This window comes from Pygoscelis adeliae, unplaced genomic scaffold (assembly GCF_000699105.1).
Source record: "Pygoscelis adeliae isolate BGI_AS28 unplaced genomic scaffold, ASM69910v1 Scaffold241, whole genome shotgun sequence".
Classification (NCBI taxonomy): Eukaryota; Metazoa; Chordata; class Aves; order Sphenisciformes; family Spheniscidae; genus Pygoscelis; species Pygoscelis adeliae.
The window spans coordinates 4372667-4394042 of record NW_008824056.1 but is presented as its reverse complement, the minus strand read 5'-3'; the positions used below and the strand labels follow the sequence as shown (position 1 = coordinate 4394042).

The window sequence follows — 21376 nt, the reverse complement described above, 5'->3', positions numbered from 1 at the left end:
AAAAGTACATTTCATTTGGCTCTTCCATGTTCCTCAGCAGTTAAATAACATGCATTAGACATCACCTAGAATATGTTTAGCTTGCAAGATACTATTTTTATTTAGAGAAAAAAATATTTAGAAGCTGTTACATCCATTCAGCTGTCTTAGTCTATGGCCCTTTTGTTAGCCGTGGGCCACCAAATGAAATCTTCCAAAGCACAAGTGGAGATGAATTGTCCAGGAGATAGTATTTCTCAAGAAATGCTTCACTGAAGGTAGACCTTGGAGAATCACCATTGTAAAATGTTTTCATCGTTCCAGTGTGCCTGCTGTATCTTTACTCTTGAACTGATTGAATAATCTTGGGAACAAAGACCATTTGTCTGTAAGGGGGAAAATAGCTTTTGTTTCATGCATTTCATCAAAAGAATAGTCTATGCATATGGACAACAGAGTCCAAAATGGGAGCAATGGATCCCAGTACCTTCTAGACATTGTGAGTTAGATTTAAAAACGGCTTTAAAATGCACAGAAGGGTACATTTTAATGCACTTTAGATGGCTGATTATGAAAAATCCAACATACTGCTTCTACAAGTTAAAGTCTTTTTCTACATCTCTTTCTGTGCACTCTTAAGTTTTTATTATCTGTGCAAGTTTGGCACAGTGTATTCTGTAAATCAGAATGGTTTATAAACAGAACTAGATTGGGTTTAACAGTTCAGTCTGTGTTTTTAGTATAGATACAAATGTACATTATATAGTTGTATATCTATATATACACATACATAGACACATTTTGAAATGTTCCTAATGTTCTCTTTTTGTCAGTTAACTATAATGCATACCTATTATGCTCTGTCTTTTGAGAACAGGAAAGTGATGCTTTTAAAATTGTATTAACTGTAGAAACAAGAACTTTCAAAATTCTTCAAGTTTTTTCACAGGTAGTATTGCTAAAGCAAGGTAATAGTGTCTGTAAAGCTAAAACATGTCCTTTAGAAAGAAAATACTATGTTAATTTTTCAGTACACTGTTAGGGATGATGACTTCAGCTTTATTTACCAACTGTTCTTTTTGCTTTAAATGAAGATTGAGAGGGAGTCTGACACTACTTGCACTTCTTGGGTACAGAAATACTCTGTCTCATGAAGAATTCTTTTTGAATAAAAATCTGTCATTTTAATTTCATTGATGGGAAGCCGAAGCAATAGTCAGTTAACATCCAGTCCTTTAGCTACTTTTGTTTTCTGAGCAGCAGCGCTGAGGCAAGTATGATCGGGTGGCTTGCAACGTTCTGGCCTCCAGATGACAATATCAAGCCATGAAATATTGCTGCATGCCTGAACTGGTTCTAAGTACGCTGGCCTGTCTGTGAGCCACATTCTGCATCTTTAAACTTAATGAACATTATTGAGATAGATACGCTCCTACCTTCCTTTGGGAGCACCGTGTAGGTTGCTTCCATGCCTCCGTGGATGTGGTCAGTAACGTGACAGTGTAATAGCCAGGTTCCAGGGTTCTGCGGGGTCATTTCCACAGTTTGAAATGTCCCAGGGAACAGATCAAAGACATCTGCCTGGTAAACCCCTGTTTGCTTCAGGACAAAAAGAAACAATGGTTAAACAGTGTGGTATTACCAGATGGCAGTAATTTAAGCTACCTTTTATGCATATTCCCACCAAACTTTTTAATCACAGTTGAGTGAAAAGACATCTACTGTATGTCATTTCTACAGAAGCATCGTTGTACATCCGCTTCATGCTTAAAAGATTGATAAACTAGCAACTAAGTGGAATTGAAGGAAAACTACAGCTGTTGTCTTACCACAACCATGAAAATTCACAGCTACCTTGTCAAAGCAAGTTGTGAAGTTACCGGTCAGCTGATGCTACTGGCAGATATTCTCTGTCTCTTGTATGTTGATCAAATACAGGTTTGGTGCGTAAAAATTACAAGTCAAATTACAAGTCCTGCTTAATATTGTAACATCCGACTTTTCACCAGAGATTGCAGTCCTTGGTATTTGAGCTACCTCTCATTCTTAACACAGCAAGAAATGAGTGGAAAGGACCTGTTACCTTATACTCAAAGCTGTGGCCATGGAAGTGTGCTGTGTGAATGTCTATTTCATTGCCCATTCCCATCAAATACCAGCTTACTTTATCTCCAACATGCATAGTCAGACCATGTAAATTTCCAAACACCTTTCCATTAATGGCTAAAAGGAGGGAAAGAACAAGACAAGAGAAAACAAATAAGGTTTTGTGTATTGTTATTCTCTAAACTTTAATAGAATACAAGATTTGAAAGCCAATGCCAGGCAAAAGTAATGGCTTTGAATGGTATATAAAACCAAAACAGTTGGACAGCATATTATGAATGGGTCTGATTATATTCCATATTTAACTAGAAAGCAAAACGTAGTTAGAAGTTCTTTACTGTATACCATTGCTAATGCTGCAGTTCTTAAAAGATCTGCATTTCCTGCAGCTCTTTGTAAAGGGTAAGCTTTACCAGGACATGCTTTCAGGATGCACATTGCCTTTCCAACTTATCCAGAACAGTTGTTTGCTGACATCAAATAAAAATTTCAAATTTCATTTTTACTCTTTCTCTCCTCAGAATTTCAACATGGGACCATTTTTTCATAAGTTAAAAAAAAAAAAAAAGTAATTCAGTGGCATTAACAGTGTTTTCAAATAGTTTGAGTGAAATTTTTCAGACCTTCCACTCTGGAACTGGAAATTTAGAGGGGATAAGAAAGTCAAATTTATATGCAATACTTTCAAATACATAATTTTATATAGTTTCCAGAGTTACATTAACTAAATTGGGAAACATACCATGCATTTTATTACTTTCAAGGAATTCCTCATCCTCTTTGTCAACAAGGTGTGGGTTGGTAGAGTAGGTTTTAATGTTTTCATCCAAGTACCATGACTCATTTTCATCAAAAACCATAAAAAGAAGAGCAAATTGAACTTTCTTTTTAGTATTAAATGATGGCAAGTAATGTCTATGACACACAACAAGTGTGCCTATTAATCCACTGTAAGTGTCCTGAAATTACAAATGAAAAATCATATAATTACAAGATGTGACTAAGCAGAAGCACTTTTAATGCCAGACATGAATCCTCTTACTATTTTTACAGCTGTCAGTATCTGGGAATAAAAGTAGCCAGTATCAGACAAACAAGGTTATTTCTTCACTGTTACATGCTACCCTTGGATCAAGTTCAATAGACTATGAAGAGTAACTGCCTCTTTTTCATCTCTTGCTAGGAATAAACATTTGCTCCATTTTAATTTCTTGCTCATCTTTTTTTTCCAAATTCTTTTTAGGTTTTAGGATTTTGATCTTGGTTTCCATTCAAAATACACTTCTTGACACTTTTTTATTTGTGTTTGCTGAGATGTGAAGGAAAGAACACATTAATTTCCATTAAAAATTATTAGTCATGTTAAGTTAATGGGTGCTTGTACAAAAATGGCAGATTTATGTTCCACAGTCACATGTTAGTTTTCCCACACATGACTGATTAGATATTGAGCAAGCTATAAAGTGTTAGCTTTAAGAATGAAATCTGAGTGAGGTGATCTATAGCAACAGCAGAAGAACCAGGGAGCAAGAACATGAAGGGCTGTGACTCTCAAATTCTGCCCTTTCTTGCATAATTCAAGAGACATTTAAATTCAAAGGTATGGTAATGGGGGGAATGACTTGACAGAGAACAGAGAATGCAGAAAGAGTTTCAAACTCATCTCCCTTTTGCTGTAAGTGTATCTGTGTTGAAGTCATGAACAAAACCCTTTAGATTGATACTAATAATATACCTTAACGATGTCCACCGTTGAATGGTATGCCCATGCAATACAATGTGGATCTCCTCTCTCAGAACCAGATCTCTCTGGGATTTTCCAGACATATGTTTTTGTTTCACCTGAGTTAAATAAATATCTATGAATTTTAGAAGTTTCCTGTGTGCTGACCTGTAAGAGGTCATCCTGAAACAGATGTTATCTCCATTTACAGCTTATATTTGTCTTGAATTTCCTCTTCGCAATTACTGCACTGGCTAGCTTATTGTTATTTCCCTTCTGCAGATCCCTGGCTCTTCTTGCCAACATTTTTTTTATGTGGCTGCACTGTCCAGTTTACCATACTTAATAAAAACAAGTGTATCTTTTGTAAAGATCACAGAGGAGCTTCTGAAATAATAGCTAGCATAAGCTATGCTCTCCCTACGTAGCCAAATCTGTCATGAAAGGTGCAGCCACGCGGTGCCAAAAAAATTACTGATCTCTCAAGGGCTAGGATACATAGCAATAGTTAGCAGGGCCTTTTTATTTGTAGAAATATTTGTCATAATAGGCATCAAAAATTTAGGAACCTGAGGTAAAAACAAACAAACAAACAAACCCAAAGTATTTTCTGCTATCCTAAAATGAAAGCTTGCCAAACCTTACTAGATGGCTTGATGTTACCTGCTAGAAATGAACAAGAATGCTTTGATACCTGGGTTAGTTACAGCAACAACAGAACTGTCTGTTTTCACTCCGTGGGCATGTATAGAATAAGGTCTTGATGCCAAGTTCTTAAAAACGATTATGATTTTATCTCCAATATTTGACATAAGCAGTGGCCCTGTTGGATTGAAAAGAAGCATTAACTTGGTTTTACAAAAGATCAGAGCAGGGCAGAGAGAGAGTATTCAAATAATACACAACAACATTGGCTTATAATTCAACTAAAAACTAAATATACATAGATAATGTCATTCACTGTAATAATGCCAACTTGAGTAGCTGAAGTTAGGCATCTAAGTAGAGGCCTAAGTTTCAAAGGCTCCGAGCACTTACTGCGTATTTGAAGTCAGTTTGGATGTCGCTGCCCAGTTTTATGCTGACTTTGAAAATACTGACCTGTGATCAGGCAGCAAACCAGAAGGGTTTTTTTCTTGTAAAGCAAGCAATGTCATCTTGCAAGGAAAGCACCGCAATAAAAGTAGCAATTCCACTAGGTACTTTGTGCGGGTAGAACTATACTCAGTATTATTCAAATAGTATCTTCTTGTTTTGTTTCACTGCATTTTTCCCAGTTTCAAAACAGAACTTCATGATGACTATACCTTGAATTTCCAGGTGTTGCTGCTCCTCTGCTCTGTTTTTGGGAGTACTGAATGTCTGATCAGTGTACTCGCGATATACTACCTTTTTGTATTTTGAGCCAATGAATTTGTCATCTTTATTTAAAAATGGATTGCCAGGGCTGCAAAAAAAAAGAAAATAGAGATAAGAATATGTCGTCCATGTCTTCATGTATTCTACAACATCTTTTGCAGGTATATCAATTAACCAGCAAACAAAAATCCAGCTCAGTGAAACAGTAATCTCATAGACCACTGGTATCTTCAACGTGAAAACATTCTTGTTAAACTGGGAGGTTTCTCTTAACCTGGAAGGTTAAAAAATCACTATAAATAGACCAAGTCTATATAGTATTTGAGAGAATGCTGAGTGCTCGGCCTGGCAGCAGATTTTTCAAATCACAAAAAGTCATCCAGCAACCTGCATACCGAAAAATAGAGCCCTCAGTGACTTCTGTAGATCTGAAATGAAGCCTAAAACTTGTAAAGCTTAAGTGCCTTGCTGAAATGAAACGCGAGGGACTGATTCTCTGCTGAGATCATGGGAGCTGGAGACAGTGGGGAAAATAAGTCTGATAATAGCATAGTCCATATTACTTGTGCTTAGAACTATGGCAAAGTCTACTGTGGTATGCAGGGCAAGGAAGTGTGCTATCAAGCTGAAGAAAAAGAACAAAATACAATTAAGTCAATAAAAAGTATAGGCAGTTACAATCTACTACTTTAACCTCAAATGAAGTTATACAGGTGGAACACATGGAAATTCATCAGTTCATTGTTTAGCTAATTGGCATGAATTATTTGATCCAATTGGTTCCCTCTCTTTGAGAATCAAATACCGGGAATAAAACACCAAGGCGACAAGCTTCGTAGTGAATGGATTTGGTCATGGACTTATCTTGTGTAAGCTAATGAAATTGAGAGGTGTAAAAAAGAACCTTACTCAGAGTACAGATAAACATGAAACAAAGACATGTTACATATTGCAAGTAATCAAATATCAGGACAAAGTAGTCATCGTATCTACAACTTAATGAACATTTTAAGCATTCCACATCAAGGACTGTACCAACACCAGTAAATAATAAATGCACGTGCACTATCCAGGACTCATGAAAATCTGCAGCTGCCCCACAGAAGATTTATGCTGCACCATTTCACAGACATCATGCTGTCTGGCTAACAGTTACATGGTAACATTACTGGAGAAGGTCCATAAATTCAAGTGAGCCCTAAAAATACATATGTGAAGAAAGCGTGTCTAGAAATGCCTGGAGGAGGAAAAGGTTCAGAGAAGTGAGTTGCTCCTTTGCTTTTTTGCATTTTTTCCCTTGTGTATATGCCAAAGTACCTTTCCTCATGGTATTGATGCCGCTCAAATTCCCATGTTCTGTTAGGAGAATAGTCCCATTCAACTTCCACTGCAGCAATATAGTAAGTCTTTTCATGCAAATACATAGATAGATCCACATTCCACCAATGGCATTGTTTCACTTTGTAATTCTGTTTCATGCCCCCTGTGTAGTGGTCTGTTGTCACACACGACACTTCAAAAACTCCTAGAGGTCATACAAGAAACAAAGACTTGAGGACAAAAACCTGTTACTAGTAGATCTTGCAATTGTATTACCTATGTGGATTTAGTGCGTGGAGACTGATACATGGGCTATTGCTCATGTAAGATCCAAAATCTTTGTGTAGTGTGGCTACCTGTAGTAATAAAATTCAGCATACATAGAAGCTAGAAAAATCAAGGCTTCAGCATTAAGAGCTTATGTCCTATGAACATGTTTGTTGCCCTTCAAACACAGCTGTACACAGTTTTAGCACCCAAAGGATCAAAATACCAGCTATTTAAAGCTTGTCTCTAAACATAAAATGTTTATAGGTAAACAGTTTCTAAACTAGTAACAGGATTTTTAAACAAGACATTTACCTTCAGAATCAGGCTTCATAATAGCTGTAAGAAATGTATGTGGAAACAGATTTGCTGTATCCCTTCTTGTTCCTCTAGTTACGAATGTGTTTTCTGAAAAGTATATCCCATGGACATCAACTTCTGACCCCAAGCCCATCAAATGCCAGGAAACCACACTTCCTTTACACATCTCAAGACCAGGCTGATTTCCATACATGTAACCATTAATGGCTGTAGAAGATATGAGGAAGTAAAACCCACCTTGATTAACACATTACTTAATTCTGCAATACAGATTTAATAATACATGCTTCAGATGTAATGTGATGCCTTAGACTGACAGAAATATCAATAATAAAATACTTTATCACATCAGCAAAACTAGAGAATCAATTCAGGCAAAACAACTTTTAAAACCCAGTGTTTAAAAACAATTTCTAACTGTTCTCCTTTTCAATGTCTAAAGCACAGGTAGCTGGCTTGACCAACTGGAACTTCCACTGCTTTATACCTCTCAAGCATGCAGGATGCATAAAGTATCCTGCTTTATACCCTGCAAGACCCTCCAACCACACAGTGGAGACAATCATCTGAAGTGTTTTTTCAGTTTGAGCTACTAATCCTTTCTAGTTACTCCTGTGCAAAACTTTCAAAGCCTGGGCCTCACAGGTACCACTGAATGCTCAGTATCAAGGCTCTGTAAATAGTAGGAATGCCCTGAGGGCAAAATTTAAGAAAGAGCACAAGCAAATATGTTTAAAGATTAGGACTTATTTGCAGGACTAGGTACTGAAGATAGAAATGTTCTTTCACATGAAACTTGAAAGATGTTTCTACGGTACCAAGAGACCATCAGTGTGAAACTCAGCTCCGTGCTAATAAAGAAGCAAAGAAAAATTTTCATTCTAAGGGGGCCACAGTGCTGGTAAAGGAATCCAGACTCAGCCACGGACACAAAATGAGCCAGCAATGTGCCCTTGTCGCAAAGAAGGCTAATGGTATCTTGGGCTGCATTAGGAGGAGTGTTGCCAGCAGGTCAGGTTATGAAAGTCAGATTGCAGCTGCTATTGTAGAAATGCTTCAGACAAATCGAGCTGGAAAGCAGCTTGGCAGAAAAGGACCTGGGGGTCCTGGTAAACACCGATTTGAACATGAGCCAGCAATGTGCCCTTGCTGCAAAGAAGGTGAATGGCATCCTGGGCTGCATTAGGCAAAGTATGGCCAACAGGTCCAGGGAGGTGATCCTTCTCCTCTACCCAGCACTGGTGAGGCCACACCTGGGGGACTGTGTCCAGTGCTGGGCTCCCCAGTACAAGAGAGACATGGACGTACTGGAGAGAGTCCAACAAAGGGCCACGAGAATGACGAAGGGACAAGAAAGCATCTCTCCCATGAGGAAAAGCTGAGAGAGCTGGGACTGTTCAGCCTACGGATGAGAAGGCTCAGGGGGGTCTCATCAGTGTATATAAACACCTGCAGGGAGGGTGCAAAGAGGAAGGAGCCAGGCTCTTTCCAGTGGTGCCCAGTGACAGGACCAGAGGCGGTGGGCACAAACTGACACACAGGAGGTTCCCTCTGAACATCAGGAAACACTTTGTCACTGTGAGGGTGACAGAGCACTGGCACAGGCTGCCCAGGGAGGTGGTGGAGTCTCCATCCTTGGAGGTATTCAGAAGCCATCTGGACATGGTCCCGGACAACCGGCCCTGGGTGACCCTGCTTGAACAGAGGGGTTGGACCAGAGGTCCCTTCCAACCTCAACTGTTGTGTACTTCTGTGAAAATCCTCCTTTCAGCTACATCATCTGTAGGGCAGGGGTCGGTTTTCTCTTGCTGCCTGGTTGCATTCATAGGGGTGGCACATGGGCTACAGACCTAATTCCTTCTGTCTGCTCAAAGTGGTACATAACATGTGCTGACGTGCAACTGCCATGCAAGACACTGAACAGCTGGCATTATATTTTGAACTACCACATTTAGCTGAAATTGAGTTGCATTCAAACATGGTTTTGTTTCCAATGGAATGAAATGTCTCTGCCACTATACAGTTTCCCAATCTCCAACATGAGATCACAAAAGTAAAAACCATATTGTAGAAATGAATATTTGGCTAACTAATGATTTTCTTACAGTGCATTTTGTTAGACTCTTGGAAGTCCTCATCATCTTTGTCAATTTTATTAGGATTTAGTGTAAACATCAAAATATTGTCATCCAAGTACCAGCTCAGATTCTCATCAAATACTGTGGCAAGCAGAAAAAACTCCACATTCACATTTTTCTGTTGAGAAGAAATAGCACAAAGGAAAATAGAAATGAGTGAACAGAAGATGTCAGGAAAAAAATTCTATGCGCATAATAATTTATGAGTATAATTCACAAAGTAGGATAGATGCATACATTGATATTTCATTCTAATAATCTCAAAGCTCTCTAATTGCTGTATCCGGTGACTAGATATCTGCTGCTAATGCTCTCTCTACCAGCAGGAACCACCTCTGGAAATGAATGTGTGTTTTGGTCTTTAAAGTCTCTACATTTTTCTAGTCATTCTCATCCTAGCTGAGACTTGAATGCCAGTGGTTGCTCACTGCGATGGTGGTTTCACAATACAGTGTCTGTCTATCTGGAGCCAGACTGATTTTGCTTTTTTAAAAAAACAACAACAACAAAAACCACCACTTTCTTAATTTTATGTATTCCCTTCAGTACATGGGTGAGACTGTGGTGTGGAGAGGTGGTGGTGCTGAGTGGTCATTAATGTGGCAGGCCCTGAGGGCACAATTCAGGAAGAGAAAGCAGATTCAGCTACAATGATGCAAATGTTTCCATTTTTCTTCTTTGACTGACCTGTTTCCCAGAGGGAAGCAGAGCTCCTTTCCTGCACACCAAGAGAGGACCCACAAGGCCAGAACTGGTGTCTCTGACTGCATCCACAGCTGAGTAATAAAGCCAGGTTAAACAGTCTGGATCTTGGTCTGTGGGGCCCACATCTTCTGGCACATTCCACTCATATGTAAACGTAGCACCAGGACTCACATGAGAGGCTGGTGATTCAGTACCTATTATAGAAATCAACATTAGGAATTATGCCTAATGAACATTGTTTATTTTGTCACCTTTAATACATCAACATGTACGACAGCTTGTTCTCTGGTGCTTGCCCGATCCCCGTCTATAGGCGCACCTCTGGAGGCAGCACCGTACAATGCCCCCTCGTCACTCTTGCGGTAACTCACACCATGGGGCTGGATGCTAAACGGGCGGCTGGCATTGTTTCGGAAGGTCACCCTGATGCTCTCACCCACTTCAGCCTTGATAACAGGTCCTAGAAAAGACCACATGGTCTAATTACAAGATGTTTCTATCAACTGATGTACAGATCACCACTAGCTTATAGCAATCAACGGCTGGCTGCTTTTCCCATTGCATGGGGAACTGCCCCTGGGCCTACGTGGCCACAGACCAGGTCCCTGGCACATGGCAGCCCAGCAGCAACTGGACTGCTCTATTCCCAATTCCTCATGGAGGCCCAGTGACATGCAGGACAGTTCCCCCTTTTGGAAAGGGACCTACAGACATCAGCACCAACCTCAAACTCAGTCCAGAGCCACTCCAGAAGCAGCCAGGTTATAAATAGGGCTAGATCTGCCTAGCCTGGCCTTGTAATTCAGAGCCTGACCTTTGGAGACCATGGCATATTCCCACAGGCAAGTTGGGGACCACCACAGAATTGCCTTCAAGAGCTTTCTTACACCGTGGGGTGTCTCTTGGAGGAAGCCACAGCCACCAGCATCTGCAGGAGGCAGGGAGAGCCGAGGGCCCCTCGCTTGGAGGTGGAGGGGCACTGTTGGCTAGCCAGTGGAAGTAATAGTTTACTCTCATAAATCTTTGACATGAAATAATTTTAGATATCTTACCTAAGAGTCCAAGATGTGCTTCCTCTGTGAGCCTTTTTTTATGTTCAGTGAAAGAACCGTCTGTGTATTCTTTGTAAATGGCTTTTTTATAAGAGCCACCAATTCTTGTCTCATTTTGTTCAAAAAATATGTGAGATTCACTGTGTAAAAGAAATTTCAATAGATGCAAACAGTTCAAGTCATAATGCTCAGCTTTACAAAGGCAGTCAAGACCTCAACCCTATTTTCTGAGGTATGACATTGCTGAGTTTGTCTTTTGGGTCTCCTTCCAGTGATCTGGCTACGCGCTTATATACAGTTTCATATAAGGATGTGCAGGAATCCATTATCCTTCACTACTCTTTAAGGAAAAGACATTGTGCTGTGTTGCCCTTATAAAGCCAGCATACTTAAAGACTCATCAACAATGATTTCTAGTCAACATTTCATAACCTGAAGTTTACCCTTCTTTTTATTAAAAATTACAAATAGCTTAATGACAGTAGATACATATCTTGGTGTTTGTAACATCTAAACAGAAAGTGAGAAGATTTAGTCTGCACTTTTTAGTCTACGCTTTTCAAAAAAGGACCTTTCGATGTTTTATAAGCAGTATTCAAACAATGAACTGTGCCTCGTCCCTTGTGGAGCAGGTAAGTATTCTATAAATCACAGATGAAAAATCTGAGGAATCATTGTATTCAGTCAATTGGTCCAGGTCTTAAGTATGTAAACACAGAGCAAAGGGCAAAGCTACCTCGTGCAAGTCATTTGCTAGCTCTGATGCCATTAGCATGATTTTCATCAGCTAAGGAGATGATCATGAATTCCTAGCTTTGTTCTCTAACTCAGAATAATCAACCATCTTGAATCATCAGACGTCACTGCCAACATATGACATTACAATTCATCTTCATCCCAGTGAAATTACTAATGTTACAGCAAAATTCATAGTAAGATTGCAAGGAAAACAATAGATCTAATTTGGTCTGATATTTATCCTGGCATTAATATTTAAGCAGAGGTGAGGACATCATTGAGAAATTCTGCCTAAAAGTCGGTTCTACCATATGGCTTACCTTACTTAGCATGTTTGTATCAATTCTTCCTGGAAAGTAAAACTTCTTTAATTAGAAGCATTTACCTGTCAGTGATTAATTCTTGTCCTGTAAAATGGTTCATTGCAGAGGGGCCATAATTCCAGATGATCTCTTCAGCAGCAATGAAGTACTGTCTTATCTTTGTACTCTCATTGTGATCTGTTGTGGATTTCCTACAATCTTTTACTTTAAAAAGGGCCTGCATACCACCTGGAAAAAAACGAGGAGGTAGAGAAGGGGAGAAGGAACCGCACTGTTTTATCTTACCCTGCTTCCAATAGCTCTTCTCTTCCCTGGAGAATTCCCACACCATTGATGGATACGCGAATCACAAATGAAAAGGAAGATGAACGATATAAAAGAATGCACACCAGCTGAGCTAGGATGTAGGAACACAACCATGGTATTTACAGTAGGCAGACAGGTGTGGTAAAGTACATTCTGCTTGGAAAGCTGCAACTGACATGGTAGTTACAGAGAAGGTTAGGGTGGAGTGGGAACAGTACTGTCAGTTAGCACTTCAGTCAAGGCCAGGTGCTACCAGACTGACCATCTTCCCTCTAAATCTAATCAACAGCTTACTTGTGAAACCCCTGGGTCTCTGCACCCTAGGAGAGAGGTCTGTTAGCAAATCTGCTTGCTGGAGATACAAATAATGTAATAAAGAAAGTCCTTTTACAGCTATGGATTAGGCCAATTTGTAGGATTTAAGTTTTGCCCAGGATGCCTCAACCACGTCAGGATGATGCTTGATGTGACAGCTATTTCAAAACTTAGAACCTCTGTGTAGTTGAATCTGTAGGTTAAACATACTCCTTTTTATATCAGATTTTTCAAATCTTGGAGAATGATTTTGAGTTCTGTGTTCCTTCCCACTTTTGTGACTAATTACTTCTCGAACTCACTTATAGGGATATAGATCATGGAAAAGTATGGAATTAGCTTCTAAGTATTTCATATGGTTAACAAACACTGGAAATACAGGAAGATACAGGGAAGAGAAATGCAGATCATCTCTGCTTATTAGCCAATGCACTTTCCAGAATATGTCTTTGTCAGAAGGCAAGTTAGCCTGCCTGTCCTGTGCCCTTGCCCAAACAGGGAATGAGCCCCAACTTTTTTGTTGGCAAACAGAAAATTGTGACTAATTATCTTCAGTAAGAGGCAAACATCATGCTATTGTTTGTCTAAAGTTGAGGCTTGCAAAAGTGCAGCTGTGCCAATTGCTGCCAACTGATAACAATTTCCATTACAGACAAGAATTTCCTTGATTTCCGTGGCTACGTGCTCAAGCTCATCTAATACACTTCTAGGCATTTCAGTTACCATGAGAGTCTTGTTACCCAGAGGAGAGTATCATCTGGCATATAACCAGGTCAGGAGCACTGCTAAAGTGACTCAGTAAACTGTTAGCTTAAGCTAAAAAAAATTCTGATCACTGGAACTTGTTCTGTACCTTCGATATGGTCATTCACTTGGCAGCTGAGCAGCCATTCCCCAGGACTCCTCGGTATCATGACAGCATCAATAAACGTGGCTGGGAAGAGGTTGATGGTGTCAACTCGATGATGCCTTTCTATTAAGGTCTGTCCATGAAAGTAGGCTGAATGGATATCAGCTTCATTACCCATGCCAAAAAGATGCCATTTTACCTTATCTTCCACACACATTGTGAGATTTGGGAGGTATCCATACATGTACCCGTTGATTGCTAAAAGAAATGTTATTTATTACAGTTACCTTCACAGACCTTAGGATCTTTTCTTTAAAAGTAGGTGTCATACAACCATTGCTCTATCCTTCAAAACATAAAGAGGCTCAAAACAAAACTCCGCACCGTTGAAAGTGCGCCAATATCAGACACACACTTCATCTGCACAACTAGCTGCATGACCAGCAGTTCCTGCTATGATTCTGGAATCCATGTCAGAGCCAAAGGTATCTTCTTTGTTGACACTAACAGTAAAAACTGTTTTTCTAAATGGTGATATTATAGTACAGAGTTCAGGACTAAGAAACAGAACAAAGTTAACACAACTCTGTTTAGAGTGCCTGGGAAATTATGTTGGCAAAGAGGTTCTTGGCCCCTAGGAATTTTTATATCACAACTCCAAACATTTGATCGTACAATACTTGCCATCACTTTTTAATTTTTTTTTTATTTAAAAGGATCTTTCTTAATCCTCCAAGAAAAAAGCCCTTCTTAATAAAAAAGAAATTATCTACAGTTCATCTTTAAAAGAGACAACACGTAGAAATATTGCATCACCATATCAATGACAAGCAACATTAATATAATGTTCTCTCACAGTGCATTTTATTGCTTTCCTGGAAGTCCTCGTCATCTTTGTCAACTTTGGAAGGCTCAGAACAGTATGTTCTGATATTATCCTCTAGATACCAACTGAGATTTTCATCCATCACAGAAAACATAAGGATAAATTCAGTGTCAAAGTGTTTATCATCACTGCTCTTATTCATTGTATCTGAAAAAGAAAGCGGTATATTCAAAGACTTTGGCAACTGACATTATCTTTTCATCAGTTTTAAGTGTAGTATCGGTAGGGCTGGTCAGTGTTTACTTCATATTTTCCACTTTTCTTGAGTGTGAGTGTACACATAAACTTACAGACACACTCAGAAAACAAAAATCGGTTATGATAGATATTATAAAATAACTTTACTAAGGATAAATATTGCATGTGGTAAGATTACAGTAAATTTGCTTCTCATATCAGTATTTACACATCCTTTTGCATTACTAGCATGAACACATCTCACTCATATGGATTTGTGGACAAAGTATTCTGCAAATTATACTCACTGTCACACACAAAATCAAACTATTTCCTATACTATTGAAAGGCAGTTAATTGAGAAGACAAAAAACTGCTATTTCAAAATTTACTCCTCCTCTTCCAGTAAATTATTTCACTGATATTTATCACAAACCATTATCAATCACCTTGCATATGTATTTATTTTTTTACTTATTTATTTATGGTTTACCTTTCCTGCAAATTATTAAAGGCCCAACAAGCCCTGAGGCTACATCTCTTGGAGCATCTATGTGGGAGTGGTAAACCCTGGTTATGCAGTCTGCATCTCCTTTAGCTGGACCTTGATCTTCTGTCACATCCCATGTGTAAGTGTACTGGCCTCCAGGCTCCACAGCATCATCTCTCTTTTGCAAATCTTTGGTGTTGTCAGGATAAAAAGCACCTGAAGAATGCCATGCAGCCACCATTAATACAACACATTCAAATTTGGTGTCAGGATAGCACCTGCCATGCTTTAAAGTTGACTACATGTTGCAGTAACATGGTCTGAGCATGTGAATACAGGCTAAAAAAAAAATCTTTAAAATCAGGTGAGTAGATCCTTTCCTTCTCTTTAGGAGTCTCGTTATTTGCCTTTGAATTCCATGGGAGTGCTTCGATTAATGGCACATTAAATTTAGTCCTTAATTTATTAGGAGGGCACTATGTACTTCTGCTAACAAGATAACAATTCAAATGTTTGTAAAATATTTGTTAAATATTAATCTTGGAAACTGTTCTAAAATATTGCATATGTCCTCGAGGAATATAGGTGTCGCTGGAATGAGAGCAACAGAAAAAAAAATTTAAACATTGTTCCAAAAAGTGCATGTACTGCTACATAACACACTGTTCTGCTCCCACAGAACGTGTCTATATCAAGCTACATACTAGCTGTAATGAAAAACTTCACAAAATATTAGAAGTTAAGCTGATACTTCATAAATTCTTCTAATGAAAAATTTTTAAAGACTGCTTTTGAGACAACATCATATTCTCAAAAATTCACACAGTTTTTAAAGCCCGCTAATAAAACTTTCAACAGCCATATTCTGGTGCCATCTGGTGCAGAAAATGCCCCATCGCCTAAGTGTGGCTAGGCCAGCTATTGCAAGGGCAAATCATCGCTAATCCCAATAGCACCCCTACAATACATCTTGAAGTGTGTCAGACATTTATCTCATTAATTTATTACTAAGCAGTAGCTGTTTCTCCATTTTAAGAAATTCTTGTGTGTCTTATATACAACGTATACAAATTTAGTGTTAAGAACTTGGAACTGTAAGTTATCACTGCTAACAATATCTTCTTCACAACAGCATCAATTTTTCCTTTAGATATCCTCAATACCTGCATCTCTTATATACCTTTATACCCTTATTTCAGGTGAAATATAAATACTCTTATTTCAGGTGAAATGTTGATCTAAAATCACCTTCTTTATGAATTCCACTTTTGGCTTTGTATTTTGCTCTTGAAAAAATTATCAAACTTCTTAGCTCTTATTTTACATTGATTGTGTCCTGTTTTAAATCTTTATTTACTTGACCAGTCTTCTCTTTGATGAGAGAATATCACCTACACTCAGAGGAATGATTAACTTTTGATAAATTCTGGCACAGAACAGGCTCAAGCTTACCTTCATTTTCCTTTGTGTATCTTACACCATGTGGATGCAGCGTGTAACTTCTGGAAGCAAAGTTTTTCAAGTGAATAATAATGGAATCTCCAACTTCTCCCTTAATGATAGGGCCTAAAAAACCCAGCCAGGAAGGTTTATCAACTATCACATCATATAAATGATTGGTGTACTGAGTGTAGACAGCCTTCTTGTAAGTGCTTCCTATCCTATGTGGTCCTCTTTCGAGAAAGACTCCAGCCTGCCTGTAAAGAAAATACACAAACACATCTGTAGTGTCAGATACTCATTTTATATTTGAATGGTGTTAATTAGTAGGGTCTCAAATAAAGACCAGGCCTCCGTAGCGCCGTGCACAACTATATCTGTGTTTAAGAGCCAATATGTCTCTTATCATAAAGAGTTAGGCACCCGTATAGAAATTAAATATTATGCACCAACCTCAATTTTTTTCTACCTATTTTGTAGACTGAAGATAAGGGTATTTGATACAACTTCAGGTGAATTTGAGACCATGTGGACAAGGCAAATAATAGTTCTTATTGCTCAAAACTTTTGTACTTGCATGCTTAAATTGCTGCATAATTTTCCATGGCCTGTTAAAAATAGTAATTTCCATCATCACGCTATTATGTTGACTGCATAGTCCTTGCTCCATTGCAATGAGGAGCAGACTTTTCAGCTGTAAAATACGTTTAAGATGTCTGGACATGAGCAAAACTATAAGGTGCTGCTAATGTCCAGCGTGTGCATGGCGGGGGGGAGGGGCATGCAGAGTGTTGAAATGAGTGAGACCAAGCCCTCAGCTTGCTCACCAGTCATAGATGAAGAAGGATCACAGCCTCAGAGCTTGATATGGATTTACCCTAATAAAGTCTCATTTTTACAGGTTCAGCCCAAGAATATACAAACAGGTTACATGAGACCAGGGAATTAGCAATGACCTCCTCAATCACTATGTGCCTTAACTACTGGACCATTGCTCCTCTCAATTAATGAAACACTTATATTAAAAACGGGAGCTTGGTTAGCGAGGAAAGAGCCTAACTCATGAGCTAAAATGAGACCGATGGAGATGGTATTTCCTATACATGGTGTCAATACCTCTGAACCGTGTAGCTATCGTGGATATGCTGCCCAAGCACCACCAGCCACAGGCGAGGGGTCACCACGTGTCTCTGACAACTATCGACTGGGAACGGCTTTGGAGCCAACCTGTGCCTATGCTGAGGGTCAGGTACCTTTCATTAAATATTTTAGCCTCTGAAAAAAGTTCTTTTTGTGGAAAAAGTGCTTATATTCGCTAACTACAATGGTGAGAGAAACTGCCAGCACTGGCTGTTCAAACCAGTAGTGCTACTCTTTGCTGATGCTGTTAGCCCAAACTCTAGAGTCTCTTTAACAACAAATCCTCCTGCACATTTTCCTGCCCATTTCAGGAGGACTAGCTGTGGAAGTAAATCTACTCCAGGAGGAGGCAATCCAGGGAGATAGGACAAGACTGCCTGAAGTTCAGCAGCCTCCTGATTTCTCATCTGACGTGATGACAAACCAAGCCAACTTGGTTTCATATTCCCAGCAGGCCATATTGTGAAGCAAAAATGCAAAGTATTTTGCACAAGGCTGAGCATTGTTTGAGAATGTGGGGAAGGAATTGTTTGTACCTTGGCAATCACAGATCTGAAGTGTAATTAAAATGCCAATTCAGAGCTCCATGAAACTTGGAGAGCATAAACTTAGTTGCAAAGGTTCAGTTACTGGAAGTCTGAATGTATGAAACTTTTTAGCCACAAATTAAATCAAACAAATATGTTATGGCTCTTCTTGGACTGTTTAAACAGCTACCATTTAATTGTAGAGTATTCCTTCTAGCAGGTACACTGCACTCTTCCCTTCTGCTCTTCCCTGCCTCTATAAATAGCAATCTCCATACAAGCACAGTCTCATAGTTGAAGGGTTCAGGAGGAAAAGAAGAATCAGAGAAGCTGAAAATGAAAAGTACGGTAAAAGGGACTAGCTCCATTGCAGGCATACAACCACTGAAAAACTGGAATTAATTTAGCATGCTGCAGGTTGTCACAGAGCAGAGCAAAGCAGTGAAAGTGCAGTGAAAGGTGGTGGCTTGTATTACAGCACTGCTCTGCAATTTTCAGACAAGACGCCCTGCTTCCACCATTTATCAGAATTACTAGCCTGCTGAATCACTGGCAGTGTCTTACATGTCACTCAGTTTATGAGTAAAAAAAAAAAGTTGACAGCTTCGTTTCACACCTGATGAAATAGCAGATTATGGCTGAGATATTGTTGGCTCTCACTAGAGAAAACAAACCAGAGGAAATCTTCTAATCCCTCATCTACAGACTAAATGAGAACTGTATTTTTGAGATTTTTTCTAATTTCTGATTGCTCGCTTCATTTTTTTAATTTTAGTATAGTTCTACTTCATTTTAAAGGCACTGGAAAAAAATAGAACAGAACAGTTCTTCTCTCAAATATTTCTCTGATGCCTTTTATATCTGAGTTTTCTTTATTGATTATTCATATCTTCAGGGTGCTCCCCTCCTCCTCACTGTACTTATCCTCATCCTACTTATTGCTCTCGCTCTGCACAGGACCCTCCTTGCCTTGTAACAAGCAACCCAGCTTCTCCACTGTGGATGCAAGGACTCAGCTATGCTGCTGCACCAGTGAAAAAGACCACTGACAACAATGGATATCTAAAAAGGAAACCCGTGCCCAATAGGAAAGTTTTAAATTTGTCAAACTTCTGCATTTAAAAAACATAACAGCAAAAGTCTTCTCTTCAGCACTGGCACCTTAACCATTCAAAAATTAAACACCATTAGACATTCAGGGTCTTTTTCTAGTCTCTACTTAGTAAACATTTCATTGCAACAAATTCACAAGAAACCTACATATTCCAATGCTTATAATTAGCAGAGCATTGGAACGCAATTCTCAAGCCAGCCAGGAAAAAAATCAAAGTTCCCTTATGTCTGACAGAAAAATCCACTGACACCAACATGATTCATTCCACTGCCTTCACAAAGTTTTCAGTCTGGCCCTACTGTCTAAAGCAGACAATGCTGTAAAATCAAACTCGACCAATGTAAACTGTTTTACTTACTCTTCTTCTGCAAAAAGCTGTCCAGATACCATATTGGTATTCCCAGGTGCATAGTTCCACACTGTTTCTATAATGCCGATGTAGTACTCCCTGTTCACCGCCCCAACTTGGCAACAGCAAGAAACCAGCAAGCAATTTAGGAAGAATAGCTTCATTTTGCATTCATGAACCTTGTGGAAAGTGTGAAATAAAAACACAGGACGGGCACATGCAATTTCCCTTTATACGTTCTTGTCTCTCCCACCCCCTACCCTCCTTACCTCCCCCCTTCCCGCTCCTGTTTGCTTTGGTGAACACAATAAAATGTTGCACAATGTCTCTGTGTGTCAAGAGTAAACAAAAGATTCTGGTAACCTTGTCAGTTCAGATAATCTTCAAAGAAATTTTTTTCAATTTCTGCCAACCTACTATCACGCAAATTACCATTTTAGACTGTTATCAGATTGTAAATCTTGTAGCTGAATTGAAAGTACTGTAGCTTTAAATGGATTTACAGACTTAAGCTTAATTACATTCTTCACTATCGTTATCAGTCTCTCTGTAGCTTGTAGACTGCTGAGAAAATAATGTCTGTGACATGCGGCACAAGAACACAACTTTTTAAGTGCACTGTGAAAAGCTCTAAATGACACCCGTTTTCGCTGGTGTATCCGCTTCTGTGCTGACATGACCGAACGCAAGGCAGGCCCTGTAGGTGCAGACTTTCTGCTGCCTATTTCCCTTGCTCGTTCTCAATCTACAGATCGCTGCTTCTTCCCCTCTGCATGGCGATCACTAAACTGGTGCAACACTGACAGATAAGGGAGGACTGAGGTCACTGGTACCAGAGCAGAGCTCACACACTGATGTATACACGGATAAGCTCTGCTAACCCGCCGCAGTTCCCTTGGAAATGTAATTTTAGCACAAAGTGTGACATATATAGCTAGAGATGAAAAGGACCGTCCGTTCACAGATGGGGGGGTGGTGGTGGTGGATGTTTGCATCTCATTTCCAAGCAGTTTCAGTATTGCCCTAATGGAAACAAGGCTCAGAAATTCCACAAAATGAACTCCCTATGCTATCTTCCTCCTAGTCTATCACCAGACAGGATAAGCCACATTCTTCAATGATTAAAAGCATAACAGATGCAATAAAGCTCCAGACAATCTTAACTGTTACCATTATCTAAATGTACTACCTAGTGCAGAAGGCTATACTTTTGCTTTATTCAAGCTCTGTAAACATTTTGTATCTGCTAGTCTCATTGAAAAATAAGAACAAAATTGGACCTTAAACATGGGACGTTTAAAAAACACCTATCTAAAGTTTGCAATTGCATTTTTTTTCAAGCATACATCCATTACATCATGGCTGTGTCTGAAGCTTTAGACATACAAAGCCACCTGTAAACTTGCAAACTGTAAAAACTTCTATTAAAAATATATATCTTCAGTCACTTGGGAATTCTTAAAAAATCTTTTCTGCACTCTGAGCACTGACACAGTCATACTCATTCTAAATGATATCCTTCATTGTATGGCAACTTAAAAAATAGCTGTAATAACCACAATCTTCTCTGAAGCTATTTTCTTAATGGTCAGAAAAATTATTATTATTTTGGATAGAAGGCTAAGATCCAGAACGTAACTAAAGTACAACAGGTTTCCTTTAATGACATACAAATCTAAACCTTATTTACCAGGACTGTGGTATACAGATAAATTACCAATTTTAATCACTATTCATATAAAAAATTTCAG

At 39.0% G+C, this 21376-nt stretch overlaps 1 protein-coding gene across 1 annotated transcript; it reads right to left on the bottom strand.

Annotated features, from left to right (window-relative positions):
• Positions 1-291: 291 nt before the first annotated feature.
• CP (ceruloplasmin (ferroxidase)) lies at positions 292-19789 on the bottom strand. The gene is made up of 19 exons (XM_009334012.1): positions 19635-19789; positions 16508-16752; positions 15059-15271; positions 14359-14535; positions 13506-13760; positions 12094-12259; positions 10971-11110; positions 10238-10378; positions 9901-10112; positions 9181-9331; positions 7070-7282; positions 6485-6692; positions 5116-5255; positions 4503-4631; positions 3821-3927; positions 2828-3044; positions 2063-2202; positions 1416-1578; positions 292-365 (listed from the first exon to the last, which is right to left on the bottom strand). Exons 1-19 carry the CDS (start codon positions 19787-19789, stop codon positions 292-294), a joined length of 3246 nt encoding a protein of 1081 aa, XP_009332287.1.
• Positions 19790-21376: the final 1587 nt, after the last annotated feature.

Excerpts from the sequence above, each read along its gene's own strand:
- CP (XM_009334012.1), bottom strand. The coding sequence starts at position 19,789 with ATGAAGCTATTCTTCCTAAATTGCTTGCTGGTTTCTTGCTGTTGCCAA. Across the intron at positions 12,260-13,505 it reads AGTGAATGACCATATCGAAG|GTGGTATGCAGGCCCTTTTT; the intron begins GTACAGAACAAG and ends GTTTTTTTCCAG. Across the intron at positions 5,256-6,484 it reads CATCAATACCATGAGGAAAG|CCCTGGCAATCCATTTTTAA; the intron begins GTACTTTGGCAT and ends TTTTTTTTGCAG.